Here is a 20,270-nt window from a genome sequence, read left to right as displayed (position 1 = left end):
TCTGCTCCCCAGTCACCATCACCAGCACCCACACCAGCAGTGCCCGTCACCCGCCTGTGCCACAGAGATAGTCCCAGGGACGAAGCTGGTCACTGCCTGTGGGGATCCAGCCCTGAGAGCACCCTCAGGACAGTGCCAGCCCCGCTCTGAATGCGCAGACCCAGCCCTGTGGGTGCTGAACACTCCGAGAGGGGATGCTACAAGGGCAGGGGCTCGTCGCTCCTGCTGTCCCCTCCCAACCCGGCACCAGGAGGCTGCAAAGTGTTTTTGGGGGTGGATGCTGCGGGTGGGATAGCACACGGTCAGGGGCTCAGCGCCGCATCCAGAGCTGCCCGCGTGGCCAGGGATACCGGGGATGGGATGTGGCTGCAGCGGGGTGACAGCAGCAGTGCAAGGAGAGGGCAGCAGAGGGGCCGCTCTGCATGCACGCGTGCACACACACACGCATGCACACATCTGCATGCACGCACCAGCACACGCCTGCAGGCGCACACGCACCCGCGTGCAAGCACACGGCAGGCACCAAGGCACGGGGGAGAGAAGCCGAGCGGATAGAAAAGAAAAGAATAGATACACACTTCAAAAGAAAGAAATCCATCGAGAGAATGAAGCGAGCGGTGAACTACCTTGTCCGTAACGCGGCTCGTCGGCACTGCTAGGGGAGAGCCTGTGATAGCCAAAGGAACTGAAAAGAGTCTGATGGGAATGTGGTGGTGGAGGTGGAGGTGGAGGCAGGGAATGGAACGGATGGGACGAGGCGTCACCGTTTAGCACAGCAGCCCCGTAAGCCGGGAGCGGGATCTTTTGGTACTGTTGGGGGATTGTTACAGTCTCCCATGAACCTGATAATAAAACATAACAAGAGACAAAATGAAAAGAATCAAAATAACAGAGACATGTTCAGCACCACCAAAAAAAATAATAAAAAAAAAAAAAGAAGAAATAAAAAGGAAAAAAAAAAAAAAGAATGAAAGGAAGAAAAAAAAGAAAATAAAAATAAAAAAACAGCTAACAAAGTAAGCAACCAAAAGAAATTTGGAGGAGGCGGAACCGAGACCCAACTGAGAAGGAGCCGAGCCACGAAGCAACAGCAGAAGTCAGTACACAGCACAGGGCAGGGCATGACCCATGGGCACAGCCTGCAGACCCCCAACAACTCACAATGACACTGGGGGACATTGAGTCCCCACTGGGCTCCCAGGACGCCACGTGCCCTGCTGCAGGAATGGGGCTGCGAGGGCGGCACCGCTGTGCCAAGCCATGGAGCAGCCCCTGTGCCATGTGGGGCTGTGTTCCTGGAGCTGCCACAAATCCTACACTCTGGAAACACCACTGCAACAAAGCTCAGGAGACACAGGCCTCGTCCCTGCCTCTGCAGCACTAGCATGCAACCTGCTGCCAGGCAAGGAGGGCTGTGCTGATCGGTGCAGCCTGGCACGGTTCCGCTCCCCTGGACCTCACTGAAACGTACAGTGGGGTGACGTGGGGCTGGGAACATGCAGCAGCCCTGGGCAGTGAGCTGGTCAGTGCACTGCCTTTGAGTGCATCACATCAGTGCTGTGCCTGCACCACCACACTGCTCCTGGCACTTGGCACAGCCAACGGCACCCCCTTGGGATGGGGATCCACAGGGCAGGGAGCAAGTTCCTCTCCCTGATACGGTCCCTGGCCACAGATAAGTCCTAGTGGGGCAGTGCCAGGTCCCTGGCACCAGTACCCAGCCCCATGTGCAGCCACTGGGACCATCCCTGAGCACCATGTTCCTAAACCACCCTAACACCCCAAACCATCCCCATGCACAGACAAAAACACTGCCCACCCAACACTCCTGGGCCGCCGGCACTGACCTCCCTCCCACACACACAGCGAGGGCATTGACTCTTTACATAACTGGGGGCTCTGACCCCCATACAGCAGTGTGCCCACATGGTGGAGACGCACAACGGGGGCTCCAGCCCCACACACCTGTCCCACCCTGTGTGGTGGGGACACCAAGTTCACATGCACAATGGGGACACTGCCCTTTGGTTCAGCAGTGGCAATGCAGCCCCTGAGCCCCAGCCCGACAGGAGGGTCCCTAGGGCTGGGCTGCTCCTTGGGACTGGTTTGGGAGGTAGAGGTGGGGAAGTATTTGCCTGTTCGCTTGCTTATGGCTTCCACGAGGCTGGAGGGGAAGTAGCCCACGCGGTCGTTGCCGGTCCGATTGTCGTGGATGCAGCCCTTCCAGCGCCCGTCTGCATGCTGCTCCAGCACCTATGGGCATGGAGTGGTAAGGGCAGGGCTGTGCCTCCCCACCTGCATTATGTCCCCCCAGCCCTGTGCAACCACACTCACAGTGATGACGTCTCCAGCTTTCACATTGAGGCTGGTCAGGTCGTAGTTGTTGCAATAGTCCTTGACAGCCCGCACCTGCAGTGCAGCTGAGGCGTCTGTGGGAACAGAGGGCAATGTTGGTGGGCGTCCAGTGCTGAGATCCCCCCTGGAGGCTCTCTGATGGAGGTGTCCCACAGTTGATCCCAAGGTGCCCACCCTGCTCCCTCACCCCGCAGCATCTGCTTGATCTCCTTGCTGGCCTGGCTGGTGGTGAACTGGTTGACAATATCCAGAGCTGTCTGGTTGTACGTGTTCCGGACGTGGGCATTAATTCCACTCTGCAATGATACGGGGAGAGAGAGCTCGGGATGGCACACAACTGGTTGAGACCCTCAGGGCCACCCAAAATGGAGGGAGTCATGCTGCCACGGGCACAGCTCGCTGCCCTAGGCCTTCCCACCAGGAGGTAACATCCCACTGGGGTCAACCCCGTTCTGCACTCCTTCCCTGGGACAGCAGAGCTGGGGGAGCCTTACATCCAGCAAGAGCCGCACCACGTCCGTCTTGCCACACAGGGCTGCCTCGTGCAGTGCTGTGCCCGCCTTGGTCTGCCTGTTGATGTCAATGCCAGCTTGCAGCAGAAGCCTGTGGATGCACGGATAGGTCAGCAAAGGGTGGGATGGGAATGATGTCGGCCTGCTCCCTGCACATTAGAGCACCCACCGGATGATGTCAATGTGTCCATTCTTGGCCGCAAGGTGCAGAGGGCTGGTGCCATTGGGGTCGGTGGTGTCCCCTGGCTTAGGCTCCAGCAGCGCCGCACACATGTTGCTGTTCAGGAGCAGTTGGACCACCTGGATCAGCAAACACAGACGGAGCAGGGCTGCAAAGACGGCTCAGCCGCCCTGAGATGGCCCCCTGAGACCCAGGACAGGGGTGCCCTACCCCTGGTCAGCCCGCAGGACACAAGAGCAGGAGATCCCCTTGCTGTAGTTCCTCCCCACAGCTGCCCCATGCCACCTACAGGACTCTCCACTCCAAGGAACCCACCACCCGCTTTCAGATCTGCCTTTCAGGGGGGCCCAGCTTGCAAAGACTTACCCCAACCCGGCCAAATTCGCATGCCAAGTCCAGGGGCGTCTTGCCTGAATTGTCCATGATGCAGGGGTTGGACTGGTGCTGCAGGAGCATTTCAGACTGTGGGTGAGAAGGACCAGGTATGGTGAGAGCAAGACATGAGCAGGGGCATGGAGGGCATCAGCCCCACTGCTGTCCCCTGTGCCCCACCACTGCCCGTCCCCTCCTGTGCCCCACCACCGGCCCCGCTGTACCACGTCATAGTGCCCATGCTGTGCTGCCAGGTGCAGGGGGATCTGTCCCTCATCTGATGGGATGTTCACAGAGGAGCCTGCCTTCAGCACCATCTTCATGGGCTCCTTCTTGCCTTGCCAGGCCGCATAGTGCAAGGGCCGCATGCCTACAGGTGAGCAGGAGGAGCAGCAGTGAGCCCTGCAGGGCACAGAGACTGGGCAAAGACTGCAAAGGGGGCAGAGGGTGAGGGGCATGGGGTAGGACCCCAGGAAGGATGCAGCCCCCATGTCATAGCAAAGGACATCCTTCACTTCCCACCCCAGTGCGTTCACAGCCAGGCACAGTGCTCTGCCCTGCATACCAGACCCAGGGTGGCACAGCCACAGGCACTCGCCTTTGTTATCCTTGATGTCCACCGCAGCCTGTGCCTCCAGCAGCAGCGAGATGAGCTCTGTGTTCCCATTGAGTGCTGCATGGTGCAGGGCAGAGAACCTGGGGAATGGGCGCAGTGTCAGGAGGGGCTCAGGCACTGTCCCTGTGGGCTGTCCACTCCAGCCTGCACCCACTGCAGCTCCCAGAGCACCTAACCTGCTCCTGCCAGCCTCCCTATGCATGCCTCTGCACTTCGTGGGCACCAAGAGAAGGAGCTGCCATAGTTACCAGACTCAGCCAATCCATATTATTTTGCTTTATTATTGTTATTCAGCATTTAGCTCTGGGAGTCCCAGGACCGGAGGCGAGAGGCCCGGCACTGCCAGGGAAGCGGCTGGCACCAGGGAACCCCTCCCTGCTGACCCACTTCCCCCAGCCTGGCCCCAGCGGCGCGACCGCAGGCAGCAGCAGGGGGGGCCCAGGCTGCCAGATGGCCACAGTGCCCCTGCCCTGTGCTGGGAGCTGGGGAAAGCCCCTCGTCCCACTGCACCCCGCTCCGCTCCCACCCGGCAGGCGCTGACCTACTTGCTTCTGGCAGCAGCATCCTCTGCAAGGCTGCACTTGCCGCCCCACTGCTCCAGGCAGCATCCCCATCCCATTCTTTTGGTTACCTCAGCACCAACAAAGCATGGGATCTGCTGACCCTGAAGGCCCCATGTCCAAACTGTGGGCAGTGAGTGGCAATCCTGCCACCCCTGCAATCATCATGACCCCCAGCTGCACAGGGTCACATCCTCCCGTCCCCGCTCGGCAGCACAGTATGGCACCGCGGCCCCACTGCCTGTGATTCCCCATCCTCTCTCCGTCGGGCGCTGCGATGAGAGCAGACAGCTCGCTCAGGAGGCCGATCCCCAGCGTCTGCCTGGAAATGTCAGCGTTTTCCGCTCCAGCGCCCTGCTCAAATCGGCTCAAGATGGTGCAAATCACAACACCCCCCCTTCCCTGCTGCCCCTGGGCTGCCTAGGAGGCTTCTCCCACAACGGTAGGGAGATCTACAGAGCTGTGCAGGGCCCGATGAGAGCATGGGGTCACCTGAGTATCAGCCTGGGAACCAGCAAGTGCTGCAGAGACGGGGAAACTGAGGCACAGCACTGGCACAGCTGAACTGCTGCAGGACTGCTGCTGCACACCCTGAGACCATCAGGAGTTTGCAGGCAGAGTGCAGGCTCTCTCTATACCACCCCAGCCCCCAGAAGGCTTGCATAAAGAAGAGCCATGGGTGACACAGCCCCCCATCCTGCCCATGCAGCCATGTGCCTTCCCCGGTGCTGCCCAGCATACCCATACATTGCTCACACATACAGCCACGCTTGCATGCACACATACTCTCAGATGCACATCTGCATGCTGGTGTGCACTCATGCACATAGACACATGCCCAGAGCTGACGCCCCAGCAGGAATGGGTGCTTCCAAAGCACCACCATCACTCAGGGCATGAGAGGCAGGGGCCGGCAGAGCAGGAGCACAGCACACCGTGTCCTTCAGCCCTCATCTCCACTGCTATGCATGGCTGGTACACACAAAGCCACCTGCACATGTGCAGTCATGCTATCCGCATTGCACCAAGGATACCTGCATGAGATCTCCCACTCACTGCACCCCACAACATGCAAAGCCCATAGCATACACACTCAATAGCATGCACACCCGGAGCGGGGTCACACTCACCCATCGGTGTCCTGGAAATTGACATTGACTCTCTTTGCTGATCCAAGGAGCTCTGGGAGAGAGGAAGAGCAGACAGCCCGTTAACCAGGAGGCAGAGGCGGCACAGCTGGGCACAGAGTGTGCTGGGAAGGGTGACACGGCTGCTGGTGGGTTTTGCAACTTCTCCTGTAGGTTTTGCTGGCTACAGCCCAGGGCCAGGTGTGGCACGGGGCTGTGAGGAGCTGCCCCAAGCTTGTGGGTGCTGCAAGCATAAGGATTGAGGTCTGGACAGAAGGGTGGCCATGCACAGCACTTCAGGCCCAGGAAAAAGCTGCTCCTGCAAGCATCAAAATGCCCAAAGCAAATAGCTCTGGGTAGTGCTGCTTTACCCACCACCACTTGCTGACAGCCCCACAGCTGACATGGGGTTTCCCTCCCATTCCCTTACCCACAGGACTCTGCCACACCTCAAAACTCGTGGTGCTGCCCTGCCTTCCTCTGCTCTGCCCGACTCCAACCAAACGCGTGGGAGAATGGAGTCCCTCGCAGCAATCCAATTAGCGCAGCAAGGAGGGATGGAGTGAGATTTACATGAGATTTATCCACAAACGCCAGTCAGGCTTTTCAGTGAAAGTGCTCTTCCTTGTAACAGAGCAGGAACACAACAGAGCCATGGGGACATGGGACACCTCCAAGCTCAGCTGTGGCACCACTCCTGGGGCCTCGAGGAGGAGGAGCGAGGCTGAAGGCTTGGCTGAGCTGCAGCCCTCTGAGGTGGGGGGGCACAGCCCAGGGCTGTGAAGCCAGGGGAGGAGGAACAGTGACCCCAGACCACGGGTTGCCCACGTCACCCAGCTGTAGCCATCCGTGTGCGCGGTGCAGCGAGCAGGCAGCAGTGCATCCCCACGCCTTGGGGAAATCATTCACTGAGGGTTGAGGAAGAGCAGATCAGAGGCTGCTCCTCTGCCTGGGAGCACAGCCAGGTAAGGTGCTGCAGCACAGGCACAGCCCTGCAAGGGGCAATTTGAGGTGGAGGAGAGAGCACTATGGAAGGGCTGCTGGATCCTTGCTCATGATGCAGGCTGCAATACTTATCAGCACCTGAACACAGTATTCAGTTATAGAACACAGAGGGCTGTGTCAGCACATCGGGCACAGCGGGATGTTCGCCAGGTGCGGGCAGCAAGCAGCTGCTGCTGGCCCACCGTGGGGTCTGCATGTGCCAGTGGCTAATGGCTCAGAGTGGGGTCCCAGCCCCCAAAGGCACCCTGCTCTGTCACCAGGGTCTCTTGGCATCCACCAGCACACTTTAAGGGATGCAGAACCAGGGTTGGGGGGGGCTGTACCCCCTTACCTGTAGCAGCATTGTGCCCTCAGCCTTGTCCCATTCAATCAATGCAGCATAGGACAGGTCTCACTGCAACGCAGGTAAAGCCAGTGCTGAGCAGCCAGAGTCTCTCCTGGCACGTAAAGCCCTGATTGAATTTTAAATCCCAGTCCGTGTGGTGCAGACAGGGCCAGGCGCATGCAGATGAGGCACCTGGGGATGGGGATCAGGCTCTGCCATCCCTGTCCATAGCCAGCGCTGTGCATGGCACTGACCCACATGGGCCCCACAGCTTCATCCCAGCTAACTGACCCCTTCATGTATGTCTCATTCCTGCAGAGGGAGGGATACGCCTGGTGGATGGTACCAGGCACTGGGAGAAGTTTCTCTCTGCCCACGCGGATGCTGCCAAGCTCTGTTTGCCCTCACTCCCTCCTGCGCTCCATCAGCCGCCAGACAGCCCAACAAGCCGTACATTTGCTAACAACAGCGCAGCCCAGGGCCGATGGATGATAGATAAAGAGGATGGCTTCTGAATAGCAACAAATAGCAGCTCCCATCCATCAGATTCACAGCATCTTCTCCTGGCACAGTGTGACCAGGCGGCTACATGGTGGGTGGGGGCACCACAGGGTCCCCACGGCATGGGGAGGGCCAGAGGCCCCCAGTACACCCAGACCAGACCACTTGCCTTCTTCCCAAAAACCACACCATTAGAGCATGCCCCCCATGGCAAGGCAGTCCCCTTGCCCTGGCAGTCCACCCTCCTTAACACAGTAACAAAACCCTCCAGCAACAAATCCCCATTGGTGCAGCCAGACCTCAGGGATGTAGCAGCCCCACGTCCCATCCCAGTTGCAGCAGAGTCTCCAGCACCAGGGCTGAGTGGGTGCCCGCCAGCCCATGGCTGCCGCCAGGCTCCCCAACAAAGGTGCCATTCAGGGCTGGTGGAGAGGTGCCCAGGGCTGCTTCCGCTGCCCGCTGCTGCCCCAATGAGCTGCTCCCAGTAGAGGGGCCGAGCCGCCCTGCGAGATGCAAATCGCCGGCGGACAAAGGCAGCAGGCTGGCACGCAACACTGGGTCCAGTCTTCAGCCCTGGCCCCAGGATGGGCCCTGCTTGCAGGACAGACAGATGGACAGATGGACAAGTGGTAGCAGGGCCTGTCCTCTCCCACAGGCTGCTCCCAGCGAGGGGCTTCCCCAGGAGATCGACATTGTGGGGTGCAGCAGTGATGCCAAGATGATGCCGATCCCCGTGCAACCACTTTTGCAATCTCAGCTGGGATCAGCACAGGCTCATTTCCCAGCCAGCAGCTTCTAATTATCTCCTATTAAGACCCAAAGTGCCTTTTTTAAAACCAAATCAGGGATGCAGCTCCCGGAGGATGCAGCAGCTCAGCCTTCAGCTGCAGGCAGGGAGCAGCAGTGCCGGTAGCATGAGGGGCAGCAGCTATCACCACTGTCCCCACCCAGCCCGGAGCTGCTGTGTCTGTGTGCAGGGACATGCACAGTGACAGCCCTGTCCTCACAGGGCAGTGCCACATGGTGCCCAAGCTGCAACCCCAGCTTTGGCCAAACCTGTGCTGGCCGAATGCTGAATAAACCAGAGCAGAGAAACTCTTCTCTCTGCACCTGCAGAAGAGGCTGCCACTGCCAAAATCTGTTTAGCACTTCAATAAATGCTCGTGCCAAGTGCTTAGTCAGTGACTTCCAGCCGCGCAGCGGTTTGACTTTTGTTAAAGCTCTGGCAGCAGCAGAGCACCCGCCTCACTCTGGCAGGGCTGCAGCAAGCACGGACCCCAGCACGACTCCTCAGCTTCTAACAGCTGGGCTGGGAGGCAGCTCACACTGATGGGATAACATCCTCAAATGGGCTGATGGAAATTGGAGTGGCTGCCGGTGTCCCCAGGAGGAGCAGTTGGGGGTGGTTCTGTGCCTCCCACAGTGCACCCTCAGGTGCTGCTGGCAGCCAGGTGCCATCTGGCACAGGGGTGCAGTGCACGGCTGGCACCCCTGCAGCCCTCACCATGGCTTCAGATGGCAGGAGCCAATGCAGCTTTGTCTCCAATAGAGAACCAGCCCTGTGCCTGCACCAGGGCCCTTACCAGAGCTTTGCAACAGCAGCAGGCAGGTCAGGGCTAGCAGAGCACCACACCAGCTAGGAGCACCAAGGCTCCTGGGGGCTGTGGGAAAAACCCTTGAGGGCACATGACCCCATAGCCCTACACTTAAGCCCTTCCTGTAACGAAGACCCATACTTGATTAGTACAGATGCTGTGCTGGCTCTCAGTTGGAGATGCAGCCAACAGCACATCCTGGCACGGGGTATGGCAGAATGGTGCAGAAAGTTTAGCAGTGCAGCTAGAGCATGGCTGGATGCTTGCAGCATCCAGGGGCTTGGGGTAGGACGGATGTCCCAGGAGCAGGAAGGCACTCCATGCATGCTACCAGATTTGCAGCCTCAGCCATGGCGTGGGATGCAGACTGCTCAGAGGGGGCAAGACACAAGACAGCTCATTAATGGCACAGAAGAACCAGGAAACTCCAACTAACGAGGGAAAAGAGAAGGAGCAGAGAGCGCTGCCAATTAAAAAGAGCGAACACAAAAGGCAATGGGCAGATGGGGAGGAGAGTGCAGTTCTGCACAGCCGCTGAGCCTGCTGCCACCTGCGCAGCATCTCACCTGCACCCAAGCAGTGATGGGGAACACCAGGCACACACAAGCACTCAGTGCTTTCCAGCAGTACACCATCTCCTGAGGGCATCCCCATGTCCCCACGGACTGTCCTGATGACGGATGTGCCATGCGGGAGCACAAAGCTCCCTGGGCCTGGCTCCCTGCTCTCCCTCACTCCATGGCCCAGCAGTTGATGTCTGTGTATCCTGCAGCAACATGGGGACTTGGTAATGCGAGGCAGGGCAGGACCCTATCAGAAGAAGGAACTGCACTGCTCCTGGGATCCAGCAAGCCTAGCACGGCCGGACTGTCTCCAGCCAGAGATTGCTGTGCACGCAGAGAGACGCAGACATCTGCCATAGACACTGACTATAAACAGAGTCTGCTGCATGTAAACACCGCCTCGGGGAGCTAATCCCAGCTACTACTCTCATAAATGCCTTTACTTAAATGACGGGATCACAGTAGCTAAATGTACGCTTGGATTCAGAGCCCGGCGCGCAGGAACCAACCCCATCCTCCCGCCCCACGCGCTCCTGCAGGGCAGGATACAGTGAGCACAGCACGAGCAGCTGCATGTGCAGGGCTGCATTTGCAGGGTGAGCCATGCTGCCCAGCCAACTGCACCCCAGTGCCATTGCTCTGGGCACCCCAGAGCTGCCTGCTCCCGCCAGGTTGCATTGGGGTGATCACAGTGTGCCAGCTTGCAGGGAGCAGGTGTCTGCATCGAGCAGGTGGCTCCAACCTGCTCCACATCAACATCCATCTAATGAGGGGAAAGCTGGGCTGCCCCTCTGCCTCCCCACCTCGGTGGTCATTAATGAGCCCAAGATAATGGGATGACCCCACGGATTCCCTTTGCTTTGTATGTCCACTCCCAGCCCGGCCACATCCTGCCAGCACCATGTTCCCATCTGGAGAGCACAGCAATAATTTCAGACGGTGCGGGGGGATCCTGCAGCAACATCACTGTGAGCTGCCAGATAAAGGAAGCATCCAAAATAGCTGCTCTTAATTATATCCTTGCTGACGAGTGCCACACAAACAACGGGCGCTGAAAGCTGGCATTGCACAAGGAGCCCTGGCAAGAGCCGACCAATTTGCTCTGTGTCACTGGGTCCCCAAGGGTGTGTGCATGGGCAGAGTGTGTGGCTGTGCTCGTGGGGACCTCATAGGGGTGCTAAGGCTGGGGCTGGTGAGGAGTGGGGAGGCTGTGCCCATAGGAGACCGCCCCTCACTACTGTCCAACAGCACAGCACATGTTCTCCTGCAGCCAAGGTCGGGCCAAGCACCGAGCCCCGCGCTATGCTGAGATGCTAATGAAGCCATTATCGTCTTCAGATCAATGTTGACGGTATAAATAATGCACCGGGAAGCTGGCGGACTGCTGGTGAGGTGCGATTGTAGCGGGGATGCGTGGGAAGGGGTTGCCTGGGGCAAAGAGGCATTGGGGCTGGGATGGACCCATTGCAGCCGGGCACTCGGTGCCCCTACAGCTGGATGACAACTGCTCTGCACATCTGCACATCCACCACTCAACACAGCTGGACAGCAACGGCCCAACACAGATGGACACCCCAGCACCCACCGCAATGAGACAGCTGCCAGTCACAGCTGGATGGACATCCATTGCACCACAGCTGGGTACCCACTGCCCATCACAAACTGCCCCCCAAGACCCTAGATTTTCCACCATCATGTCACCAATCCCACTGTCATCCCAGCACACTGACACAGCTCAGGACAAGGCACAGGGTACAGGACGACTGCGGCGGCTTCAGCATGGCTCTCCTCCAGGGAAAAAGAGGCCCAGGGTGACGCTGAGGGGCACTGTGGAGTTGTGGGCAATGATTGCTCCTGATGCCCCGGCCCTTGCACAGAGCCTTCCCTAGGGAGCCAAGAAATCTGCACTTCAAAATCAATAGGCCGTGGCAGCCTGAGTCACGGTGCTGCAGCAGCACAGGGCTGTCCCCTGGGGCCAGAATGAAGCAACTTAAATGCAGCTTTCAAGAGGCAGCGGGGACTCCTTTGTAATTTTTTTTTTTATAAAAAGGAAACTTTCCGAACCAAAGGGAGGAAGGACGGGCTGTCCCTCCAGGCTGCCAGGGATGGCACCAATGGGGGAGGATGGCACGCAGGGAGAGACGGGCGCTGAGGAGCTTGGGAGCACCAAGTGCAGAGCCAATGGCTGGGGCCAGATCCACTGCCTCGACCACAGCCCCCAGCACAAACCAACAAAACCCAGGCCCCTGTATGAGACCCCACAATGCCCACCAGCACCAGCTTGCGCTCACCAGTGGCCCCACCAGCATCCCTGCTGCTACGCATCACCAGGCCTTATCCTCACCCGACCTCTGCCACGTGCCAGGGAGCCCAGCTGAGCCACACACCAGGGTCACTCCCATTGCCCCCAAGCCATCCCCCACAGCTGCAGCCACAGGGACAGCAGCAGGGAGGTGGCACCGGCACTGCAGGGGCAGCACAGGGCTCAGCATCAGCAGCCCTGCGCCAGCCACACGCCCACCCCCAGCTCTGCTCAAATCCCTGCTGGTGCCGTTTTCATGGAGCCTTAATTGAAATCCATTCTCCCAGCTCCAGGGTGATGTTAAACAGGTAATTTTCAGTAATCACACCGGCTGGAAGGAGTTACTGCCAACATGCCGAAGCTGCCGCACGGCACGGGACTGGAGGGCACACACAGGTCATGGAGGGGGAGGCGGAGATGGGGATGGTGCTGGCACTGCATGGGACAGACACAGTCCTGCCTGGCCCTGTCCATGTCCACACAACTTCTACCAGCCCCTCGCTCCCTTCCCAAGGGTGGGGAGCACCGGAAGCCCAATTGGGCTGCAGGAGGGGACTGGCAGCTCTGTGCACCTTAAAGCATCATTAACTAATGAGTAGACACTTTTACCTGGCCTCCTACCATCCAGCTGTGGGCATCGCTGGGGAGCAGTGGGGAGCTCCCCATGTACACAGCAGCACCCGTACTTGTGCATGCAGAGAGCATTGCTGCAGGGCCATAACTCGAGCTCCCAGACCACACACTGATACATCAGCCCTGGGGTCTGCACCAAACACGGCACCCACAGTGCCATCATTTGTCCCTGTCCACTCATCACCACAGACTGCTCTATGCCCACCGCACAGCATGGGAACGCACAGCTGGGCTGCAGCAGAGGCATGCTGCTCTCAACGATCTCACAGCTCTACAGGGCACAGGCAGGGCTCAAGGATCACTCCCCAGTATCCCCAGTGTCACCACAACAGCACATACTGCAGGGAATTGGTTTGGGAGCTGGGGTGTGAGGGCTCAGTGAGAGAATCACAGAGCGTGTGAACGCTGGAGTGAAGAGAGCCAGAAGAGCTGCTGCCGAGCAGCACGGAGCTGTGAGGAGCACGCCATAAACAGCCCAGCTGCAATGCAGGAGCCGGGCAGGTGCTGCTTTGTGCATGCCAGCAGCAGTGGAACAAGACCTCCATGGGCCTCAGTGAGGAGGCGGTGCAAGCTGGGCCTCCGACAGCCACATCTGGAAGGGATCAGCCGGCGGCTGCTTCTGCTGCTGAGAGCTGGCCCCAGTGTCGAGCCCCACGCCAGGCCGGGGCCACAGGCATGCGGAACACATGGCTGCAAGAGGCGAGCACACAGGCACAGGCTCACACACTGCACATGGATGCTGATGGGGCACATGCATGCATGCACACACACGTGGGCAGAGCAGAGCCAGTGCGGAGCAGCCAGCTGCAGGCATGATGCTCAGAATGGCAGCACTCACTATGGCTGCACACTGACCCCAACCTGCTCATTCTCCAGCTGTTTGGGGCCCACGCACAGCACAGCGCTGGGATCCCAGCAGCTTGCAGCACCCCAGTCCTCACAATAGGGACAGTTGTCACCACACAGAATGGTGACCTTGCTGGCAGGGCCCAAGGAGAGGCCGCTCCCCATAGCCCTGCACTCCCCTGGCCACGCAGCTCGCACTGGGCACAGCACCCATCCGTTACAGAGCCACAGCAGCAGGCTGTGCGGGGATGGTGCTGCATCCCTGCCTTCCCATTTTTCAGGCTGATTGCTCCTGTCGCTGCAGAGCCCAGTGTTAAACACCTCATTTTCTACTCCCATATTGAGTTGGAAAATACTATTAACATTTCATTACAGCTTAAAGATCCCTCTCAGCCTGGCATGAGAGCCGACCTGTTGGCAGCGCTGCTCCTTGCCCGGGCACGATGTGCTGTCCTGCACATGTCCTTGCTGCAGGGTGGGACAGCAATCAGGCAGAGGTGGCTGTTGGTGCAGCACACAAGCTTGGTAACTGGCCCAGCACAGAGCACCCCTCTGGAGCAATGGGACAAAGCAGGGACAGAGCAACAGAGCAGCAGCATCCGAACAGAGCACAAGCAGGTTTTGAATCCCAGCCTCCTTTCCTTGCCTGCAGGAGCCTGGTCCAGCAGTAATGCAGACCGGCCATTAAACATCAGCAAATCCATTCTTTAACGCACTCCCTACAGTGCTTTGAAGACTTGTGAAAGACACCCTTAGCTGACCTGCATTGCAAAGAGGATGCAGAGCAGGTTTATGGTGAGTGTTCAGCAGGAGGGGCAGCAGTCCCTGAGACACAAAGTGCACTAATAGAGCATGCTGGCAGCAACAGGAGCAATGTGGAAGCTAACACACACACACAGCCTCAAGCATCACCATCCTACATGATGCACCCCACAGCTCCTGCCTGCCACATGCTGAGCACAGCCACATTCATGGGCATCGCCTTTGCTGGGTCACAAAGTGGGGCCCTGCAGGCACAGGAGAATAGAGAGATCTGGGGACACTCGGGCTCACTGATCCATAGATGCAATCATGGCCTTTCCCAGTGCCTGCAAGGGGAAGGGAAGGGTTAAAGGCAGAGCAGCCAGAGCAGGAGAGCCAGACGCCAGGCTGGCTACGGGAAACCACACGGCGGCTGTGAAGGGGGAGATGGGGCTGCATGCAGCACCCGGTCCCATGGCACTGCTGCAACCCCGAGAACTTTATGGTATTGCCAGGACCCTGAGCTCTTGGTGGCATTGCCAGGACGCCAAGCCACTGGTGCCCAGCCTGGTCCGGGCCATGCCCAGAGTTTTCCCCCACCACTGAGCATTGGGCTGTAGGGAGCACGGTGGCACAGTACGAGGTCCCCGCGAGGGAAGCACCCTGAGAGCCCCAACACAAGAGGCTGCCTGCCTGCAGCAAAGGACTAATTGGTGCAGCCCTGAATTCACCCGGTGTGACATGAGGAAATCCAGGCCAGCACGGGAGCCCGGGACTGGGAGCCTGCATTCCCTGCTGCCCAGACCCTGCAGTCGGCCCCAAAACAGGAGCAGGAAGGGAGGGTTTGTGCCGGCAGCTTTGGCCCGGCCAGAGAGAGATGCAAGAAAATGTAAAATAAATACATGTCACCCCGAGCTGAGTAATAATCCCCCTCTGGAAGGAAACTTGGCGCACGCCGGCGTGCTCCCGGCTGCCAAGTCCCTGCTCGGAGCAAGGCTTCACACGCAGTTATAAACCCTGAAAAGAAGTTTATAAGGGAAGCACTGACACCTTGTTAAGCATTGCAGCAGTGGGAGCCAACTTCATCCCCTGTGCTGGGGGTGGGCATCTCCCCATGGTCCGTAACACATACAGAGGGCAGCATCCCACGTGGCTATCCCTGCAGCACTCAGGGGATATGCAACAGCAGGAGCCGCAAGCAGCAGCCATGGATGGGGAAGTTTCCTGCGTTGCTGGAGGGATGGGGGGAACAGGGCTGTTCTGGCAGTCGCCGGCCACGCGCGCCCTGTGCACTGCACCAGAATTGGATTTGCAGCTGCCCTGCCTTTTACTGCATGGAAATTGAATTGTAAAATGTCAAAGACATTTCCTAACTGCGCCATATTAGCCTGGTTTTATTAAATACTGTTATCAGAGGAGATTATTAATGCAATCAAATGCAGGCAAAAAAAAAAAAAAAAAAAAAAAGCAGAATTAACTGGCCACCTCTCAGGATGCATCAGAGGACAGGATGCTGTGTCCTGGGCCTTGGGCATGACACGGCTCTGTGGGGGCCCCATGTGCCCCAAAGGGTCCAGTTCCTGCCTCCTGCCTCCGGCTTCCACCTGCTGACCCCTTCACATGGTGAAGCAGCAGGTGAAGCTGTGTTATGCCTGGAGGTGCCCAGTGCCCCGGGAATGCAGTGCCCAATGTGGGGCAGCCTCAGAGTGTTTGCTGAGCTGCAATTGCCTCCTGGTCCCAACATCCACCCATGCTGCTTACTGCCCCATACACCAACCTGCACAGAGCTGCCCAGCTCCTACACCAGCCGCTTCACTCATGGTCCCACCAGTGCCACACAGGACACGGTGCGGAGTGCAGGTAGCAACACAGTCATGCTGCTGTCCAGGGCAGAGGCATCCTGAGAGATGCTTGTGCTCCATGGCAGGGGGGTTAAGCTGGGCTGGGCCCCGTGGCAGAGAGTTGTGTGAGGTGCTGAGCCTCTTGTCTGTCTCCTGAGCCTGGCTCCAGGTGTCCTGGAGAAAGGGACCCAGAGCACATGGGGACATGAGCCAGGACATCTGTGCCACACAACCTGCTGCATGTAGAAGTGATTCACAGAACCCCCAGCCCAGCAGGTGGGAGAAACTGGGGCAGAGGGGTCCATCCCGCAGGTCAAGGCAGGGGCCCTACAGAAGCCATTTCCAAAGCGGGTGAGCCAACTGTGGCAGCAGTATCTCAAAGACAGAGCCCATCTGTCCAAAATACCAATGCTGAGGGTCCCCTGCAGCAACACAACAAAACCCATCTCCTGGTGCCCAGCGCCCCAGGACAGACCCAGCTGGGGACACCTCGGGCCCCCATCCCACCCCACAGTGCCCCAGCTGCGGACAGAAGCGAAAACGCCAAGTCATGACAATTCTTCGAGGTAGCACCAGGGAGGAGGGGACAGGGAGGGAAACAGTTTGCTGCCAAATCCCTGCATCTGATTTGCGTAACTTTCAGACAACCTCATCAATTATGGATGCCCGGGAAGCAAGCGCGGTGCGCGCTGCGGCCGGCATGGGCCCCACAAACTCTTACTCCACTCTGCTAAATTGGGCCCCACGTCACCATGGTAACCCGTGTTAATTCACGCAGGGATTTTTAAAATCTCATTTATTAAACCCCCACATGAATAGGATATTATCCAGATAACAGAGCTAGAGTTACAAATCTTCCTGGTGCCGAAGAGTGCAGGGAGTGCCCAAGGTGAGCAAGGAAGGTGCACATAGAGGAGATGGTGATATGGGACACCCCGGTGGTGCTCTGCATCTCCCAGCCCTGCTGCAGGGCTGCTCGCGTGTCCCCACACCAGGAGCACGGCACTACAGGTTGGGTTCTGTGAGGAGCAGGAGTCACAGCACAAGAGGCTCTGGCACAGCTGGAGGCATGCAGCTCAGCTAGGCATGGGACAGGAGGGGCTTTGACCTCATGGGATGTCCCTTGTCCCCTTCCTGTAAGCCCAGCACACAGAGCACTGCCAGTCCCCACAGCCACCCCAGCCCATGGGCTCTGCAGTGGAAGATGCAGCAGGGCTGTGGAGAGATGAATGCGATGCAGGAGGAGGTGGTAGCACTCTGGCACCACTGCCTGTTGCCACAGCAACGCCAGCTGGGCACCCAGGCCGTGGGGTTTGAGAGGGGGACAGTGCCGTGGGCCACACACAATCCCATCATCACACACCACTCTGAGGCCATGGAATCAGCAGCACCTGAAGTGGGTTGGGATGAATGAAGCTCACAGCTGGAGCTTGTTCTCTCCCCACACAGGCCCTCAGCATTGACAGCACCTGGGCAACACCAGGGACATGCGAGACACCACAATCGTCCTATGTGGCATCTGGACATAAGGAACACCATGCCAACAGCTCAGGACACAGGATCACAACCACTACCCTGCACGGCACCGAGGGGACATGAGGGCCAGCCCTGCTCAGCACCAGGACATAGAGAGCACAATACCCTGCTCAAGTAGAAACCCCAGTATACAAAAGGGAAAGCACACGAACCTATATGGCACTGGGACCATGGGGTGCCCACATTTATGGCATGCTGGGAGGGAAGGATGCAGGGCGCAGTGGCAGTGGGGCTGTGTGCTGTGGTTCTGTACTCAGGGACAGCCCCTGGCCCCGCACACCAGGCCAGAAACCTGCGGCTGCATCAGCACCATGAATAATTCAGTCCCGAGTGAAACGCCTCAACAGAGCCATGCACACCGAGCAGAGACTCCGGGAGCTGCACACACGTACGCAGCAAGACACGGCTACACCCCCGCAGCCCCGTGCACAGACACACAGATCGGTGTGCACGCACCGAGGTGTGCAAAGCCCTGATGCAGAGCTGCACGCAGGGAGAAACCCGTGGAGATGCATCCAAACACCCCCACACAGAGAAACACCAACACAGACGCATCCCAACACACATATGCCAGGGCACACACCGGCACGCAAACACAGACATGCACCCAAACACGGGCACACATGCACACCCCAACACGCACGTACACGAGCACAGCTGCACACACGTAGGCACACGCAGCTGTGTGCAAGCACCGGCAGTCCTGGTGCATACACACACACACGCTGTCCATGCACACACATGCATGGTCTATGCAGACACACTGTACACAGATGCTCAGACGCCCCCAGCCCTACCCTGGGGCCGCAGCCCCTCGTCCCTCCCGATCCCCCCGCGGGCTGCTTCCGAGCACAGGACAAGGGCAGCCCGGCCGCTGCCTGCCTGCCTGCCCCGGGCGTATCGGAGCTGCTGCGGGGCCGTACCGGGACCGCACCGGGACCAGAGCGCACACGGCTCTTCGCAGCCCCGCGCAGCGCCCGGGGATGCTCCGCCGCCTGCAGCCCCCCATATCCTCCCACCTCCGGGCCGGGCCGTGCCCCCGGGGCGCCGCCGGGAATACCCCCTGGCCCCCGCCCGCGGTGCCGCGGTGCCGGCGATGGGCACGGCGCAACTCGGCCGGGCCCCCGGAGCAGCGGGTGGGTGCCAATGCCCGGGGAGGAGGGGGGATGCCCGCGGTGCCGTCGCCCCCGCCCGGCCCGGCCCGGCCCCGCGTCGCGGCACTCACTGGCTTTGCCGGGTTTGGGCCTCTGCAGCAGCTTCTGCACGGCCGCGATGTCCTCCGCCTTCACCGCCTGCACCAGCTCCTGGTCCTTGCCCATGGCTCCGCGGCGCCGGAGCTGCCGGCTGCGGGCTCACGGCCCGAGCATCCTCCGCGGCGCGGCGAGGGGCGGCTCGGCTCGGCTCCGCACGGCGCGACGCGGCGCGGGCCCCCCCTCCCAGTCCGCTCCGGAGGCGGGGGCGGCGGGCGCCCGGGGCGGGGCGGGGCGCGGTGGGGCGGGGGGCACCGGGAGTCGCACCGGGGCGACCCCGGGGGCGATGCGAGAGGAGAAGGGGGAGCCCCGGGAGGGGCCGCAAGGAGGAGCGGGGCCGCCCCGAGCGCGCGGGGAGGGGTCTGGCTGCACGGGGGGAGGAAAAGGAGGAGGAGGAGGAGGGGGAAAAGGAGGAGGAGGGGGAGGAGGAAGGCGCGGGGGGGCCACCCCGGTGCCTGCGGGCGGGGCGCGGGGATCCCCTCCCCGGAGCTGGGGAAGGTGCCGAGTCCGGGGGAGGTGGCAGCAATCAGTGACCCCGGAGCGGGGCGAACCCGCCGCTCTGCCCGGCGACAGCCCCCCACCCGCCTAGGGCCTGTCCCGGCTCTGCCCGACCTCTGCAGTCACCGCCGCCGGCCCCCGGGTGGCTGATAGCGGAACCGGGCTGAGCAGCTTTCCCGTTTCGTTAAATAAAGCCCTGATTGCTGCCTAATTTTCCACTGCCGTGGACGCAGTAGCTGGTGACATATGTCTCCGTGCAATTTTTTTGTGGCCTAAATGATCGGGACATGGGAGGGGATGCCTGGCTATATGAAGATGCTGCAAACAGGCTCGGAAATGGGGTGATGATGGATGGCCCCATCAATGTGCCAGCGGCGTCCGGTCAGAGCTGAACACAGCACAGAATCACACTCAAATTTCTCTCTCTTGGGTGAGTTACTGCCTAAAAGCCTCACTAAGGGCCCAGCTCTGCCAAAATAACCTATATACAAACTTATTTATACATACATAAATATTTATGTTTATATATATAAAGCACCTATCACCTTATTTATAAACATTTTCTGGAAGCACGCTGACAGAAGGGATAACCAATCTGCAGACCCCAAAAGGCTGGCACCCCACTGACATGCACAGGTCACTGCAGGACAGCAGGGGTGAGCAGCTGCAGGATATCCCAGAGAGCAATATATGGGGACAGACAGCTGCAGGACATGGAGAGGTGCATGGAGCAGAAGAAAGGATGTGGAGTGCAAAGCAACATCCAAATATAAACACAGCTCCCCTGCCACTGCCATGCCCCTGCCCACCCCAGGCCCGTCCATACCCTCAGGCTGCAGCCTAAGGACACCTTCTGCAGCCCCTGGCTCTCCCTGCAGCCCCCCTGCTCTGGGTGACCCCCCACCAGGGTG

The 20,270-nt window shown here is 59.4% G+C and overlaps 1 protein-coding gene across 4 annotated transcripts in view; it reads right to left on the bottom strand.

Moving 5' to 3' along the window:
- Positions 1–19,005, bottom strand: part of CASKIN1 (CASK interacting protein 1) — a 28,296-nt gene extending 9,291 nt beyond the window's left edge. For 2 of the 4 annotated variants that reach the window (XM_048962090.1, XM_048962091.1), the window contains exons 1-11: positions 18,837–19,005; positions 5,727–5,778; positions 4,019–4,116; positions 3,645–3,790; positions 3,415–3,510; positions 3,037–3,167; positions 2,850–2,958; positions 2,543–2,651; positions 2,335–2,429; positions 2,136–2,253; positions 627–842 (exon numbers count right to left, since the gene is read on the bottom strand). In XM_048962090.1, coding sequence (XP_048818047.1) covers positions 627–842; positions 2,136–2,253; positions 2,335–2,429; positions 2,543–2,651; positions 2,850–2,958; positions 3,037–3,167; positions 3,415–3,510; positions 3,645–3,790; positions 4,019–4,116; positions 5,727–5,778; positions 18,837–18,930 — 1,264 coding nt within the window. In that variant the 5' untranslated portion in view covers positions 18,931–19,005. The remainder of the gene's footprint in view (positions 1–626; positions 843–2,135; positions 2,254–2,334; positions 2,430–2,542; positions 2,652–2,849; positions 2,959–3,036; positions 3,168–3,414; positions 3,511–3,644; positions 3,791–4,018; positions 4,117–5,726; positions 5,779–18,836) is intronic. The other 2 variants (XM_048962092.1, XM_048962093.1) reach the window with 1 other exon arrangement.
- Between the last annotated feature and the right edge of the window lie 1,265 nt (positions 19,006–20,270).

Source organism: Lagopus muta, chromosome 15 (assembly GCF_023343835.1).
Source record: "Lagopus muta isolate bLagMut1 chromosome 15, bLagMut1 primary, whole genome shotgun sequence".
Taxonomy (NCBI): Eukaryota; Metazoa; Chordata; class Aves; order Galliformes; family Phasianidae; genus Lagopus; species Lagopus muta.
The sequence above is the reverse complement of the archived record's forward strand: the minus strand, read 5'-3'. Positions and strand labels throughout refer to the sequence as shown.